The sequence below is a fragment of the Coregonus lavaretus genome (assembly GCF_964263955.1).
Source record: "Coregonus lavaretus genome assembly, contig: HAP1_SCAFFOLD_90, whole genome shotgun sequence".
Classification (NCBI taxonomy): Eukaryota; Metazoa; Chordata; class Actinopteri; order Salmoniformes; family Salmonidae; genus Coregonus; species Coregonus lavaretus.
This window is the reverse complement of record NW_028160689.1, coordinates 554,730-557,777: the sequence shown is the minus strand read 5'-3', so window position 1 is coordinate 557,777 and position 3,048 is coordinate 554,730. Positions and strand designations below refer to the sequence as shown.

The window sequence follows — 3,048 nt, the reverse complement described above, 5'->3', positions numbered from 1 at the left end:
CTTATTACTACTTTGTGCATACGGTTAGAACTTTCCAAATACTTCTTGTGCTGTGTATGGGTGAAACTTGTATTTACAGTGGGGAAAAAAAGTATTTAGTCAGCCACCAATTGCGCAAGTTCTCCCACTTAAAAAGATGAGAGAGGCCTGTCATTTTCATCATAGGTACACGTCAACTATGACAGACAAAATGAGATTTTTTTTCTCCAAAAAATCACATTGTAGGATTTTTAATGAATTCATTTGCAAATTATAGTGGAAAATAAGTATTTGGTCACCTACAAACAAGCAAGATTTCTGGCTCTCACAGACCTGTAACTTCTTCTTTAAGAGGCTCCTCTGTCCTTCACTCGTTACCTGTATTAATGGCACCTGTTTGAACTTGTTATCAGTAAATTATGCTTAGCATTTATTTTAGTTGGGATTCATTAACCTTCCCACTGAGCTCCTGACTGACATCCCTTCACGTTTGGTTCTGTGCCAGTTTCAAAAGCAAAGTATGTCTTCATGTTTTTCCTTCTGTTTTCTCAGTTAGTCCAAGTGGCAGCCAGGAAGAAGCTGGCCAAGACAGAGCATCAGAACTAGGTTTCTTTAACCATCAAGATATTGATCTCGAAATCGTAAATGTAGAAAGTTTAAATAACAGCATGATTTTTTCTTATATTTTAGACCAAGAGCTGCCATCCGTGCTTGATGAGCCTGTGGCTTCTGAGATGCCTGCTGGATACATTAAAGGTATATTATGCTAGCCTATATGTTACAACATGTTGCTTCTCTTGTATTGTCAACATCAATTCCAAATTGTTTGGCTGTCAGCAGATACATGGTTATCAATACTACTAATATATATGAAGGGTGGATATTTTGATCGAGGTATTTCACATGGCCTTGATCCATGTCCTGCCTGGTACTCATGGTTTGTATTGTCACACTACTTGCAGCAAAACTGTTGAGTCTTTATTATTTTGCAGATCTTCAAGCAGTGGAGATGAGGATAATGGTGAAACTGGAGATGATCCATACAGAGTTCAGGACTGCTCTGAACCAAGTTATGGAGGCCATAGAGGATAATGGTGAAACTGGAGATGATCCGTACAGAGTTCAGGACTGCTCTGAACCAAGTTATGGAGGCCATAGAGGATAATGGTGAAACTGGAGATGATCCGTACAGAGTTCAGGACTGCTCTGAACCAAGTTATGGAGGCCATAGAGGATAATGGTGGAACTGGAGATGATCCGTACAGAGTTCAGGACTGCTCTGAACCAAGTTATGGAGGCCATAGAGGATAATGGTGGAACTGGAGATGATCCGTACAGAGTTCAGGACTGCTCTGAACCAAGTTATGGAGGCCATAGAGGCCCGGCAGCCAAAGGAGTCAGAGTCCTTGGGGCAACTTGAAATGCTGCAAAACCCTGCAGAAACAAATGAGGAACTAAAGGATATCTGTGAAACACTTAAAGACTCCCACTATCGAAGGAAAATGGTAGGGATGGCCATTTAAAATGTATCTGTTTGTAAAAAATGGGAAATCTATATCAAGTATTTTGAAAGCAATTGACAAAAATAAGTTAGCTGTTTATCAAGAGCCCCTTGAATGCGTCCAGATTTGAGAGAAAATTGCAACCTGCAATATTATTGAATCCAAATATCTTAATGTCAACGAAATGCAGTTGTCATATATGCCATATGCCTATTTAGTGTTTGGATTGATTTCCCAATGAACACTTAATTTATCTTAAGAAGAAATGTTTACACAAGTTTTAGCCCATGATTACATTATACACTACAAAAATGATTTCTCATTACTATCAATCAGAACTGTATGGCGAGCTGTTTTAGCTGAGGAACACACAAATGAGTGGGATTTCTTTTATCAGATCCGATACCTGACCCTCTGCTGTGGCCTGGACCTGGGCTCAGGAATCAGACGAATGATGAGAAAAATTAGAACAGAGGAGCTGTGGACAGGCTACTCCTTGAAGGGCAGGAAGGGGAAGAGGGCCTTTAATGAGCTATCAATCTATGATGCTGTCACAAGTAAGTAAATGCACAAGTTTAGATCCTTATTTATTATTATTTAGTAGATAGTATTATTGGTCAAGTGATGGTAAGTCAAATGTGTTTTTATTAACATTTCAAATGAATTAAATCAGTAACAAGGCAGTTACAAATGAATGTGAAATCCTACCACCTGTTAAGATCGGAGAGAGAGGACAAAGGAAAGGTGAAGGAGAGAGGTCTCATGGCCAATTACTGCCTATGGGGGACGAGAGGGACAATACCCAATCTCTGTCTCAGACAGCATAGGTGGAAAAGTAATGATATAACATGGAATGTACCATTTACAATTCTTTTTCACAACATAGGAGTGTCCCTGAAAGCACACCCCAAGGCTACCTACCAAGAGGTAGATGACAAAATAGCAGACGCTCTCAAACATGCACCAGCTCGGCTCAAGAGTAAGAGAAAGGTATGATTAAAATTAACACTTTATGATTGTTTAGATTTTTTTTTACTTCACTTTAATCCAGTCGGTCAATTTAACTAAATTATTGTGCTAGTAAAAAAGGAATGTAGTAGGGAGTCGACGTTAAACCGGCATTTTGATCATTTTTTAAAGGAAAATAATGACCAGTTTGTGTTATTTTGACTTCCAGGAGCGGGTCGAGGAAGAGACTGTGGATGAGGATGGAGCAGCAGCACCTGAATAAACATAACATAGTTATTCACTTTTAGCTTTAAGCAGTTTTACAGTTCTTGATTGGAGTGCAGTGTTCATGTTTTTACTGACTTGTTATTTTGTGAGCTTTTTGCTGTGATTTTGTTTACGAATCTATTGTGATACAGTTTAAGTAAAAAAAGAACTTATTTTCAGGCATTTTGCATATTTCGTCAGTGGACACCTACCGACAGGACACTGTGTATATGTTCAGGGTAGATTAAATGACGTGTCTTAAGGGTCCTCCCGAGTGGTGCAGTGGTCTAAGACACTGCATCGCAGCTGCGTTGCTACAGATGCTGGTTCGATACCTGTCTGTGTCGCAGCC

General features: G+C 39.4%; 1 protein-coding gene across 1 annotated transcript; it reads left to right on the top strand.

The window, feature by feature from the left end:
* Nucleotides 1–1,343: 1,343 nt before the first annotated feature.
* On the top strand, nucleotides 1,344–2,761 carry LOC311121555 (uncharacterized protein; the record flags this gene model as incomplete). Its single annotated transcript, XM_084196028.1, has 4 exons — nucleotides 1,344–1,484; nucleotides 1,879–2,038; nucleotides 2,368–2,471; nucleotides 2,659–2,761. 4 exons carry the CDS (start codon nucleotides 1,344–1,346, stop codon nucleotides 2,710–2,712), a joined length of 459 nt encoding a protein of 152 aa, XP_084052154.1. The 3' UTR covers nucleotides 2,713–2,761.
* Between the last annotated feature and the right edge of the window lie 287 nt (nucleotides 2,762–3,048).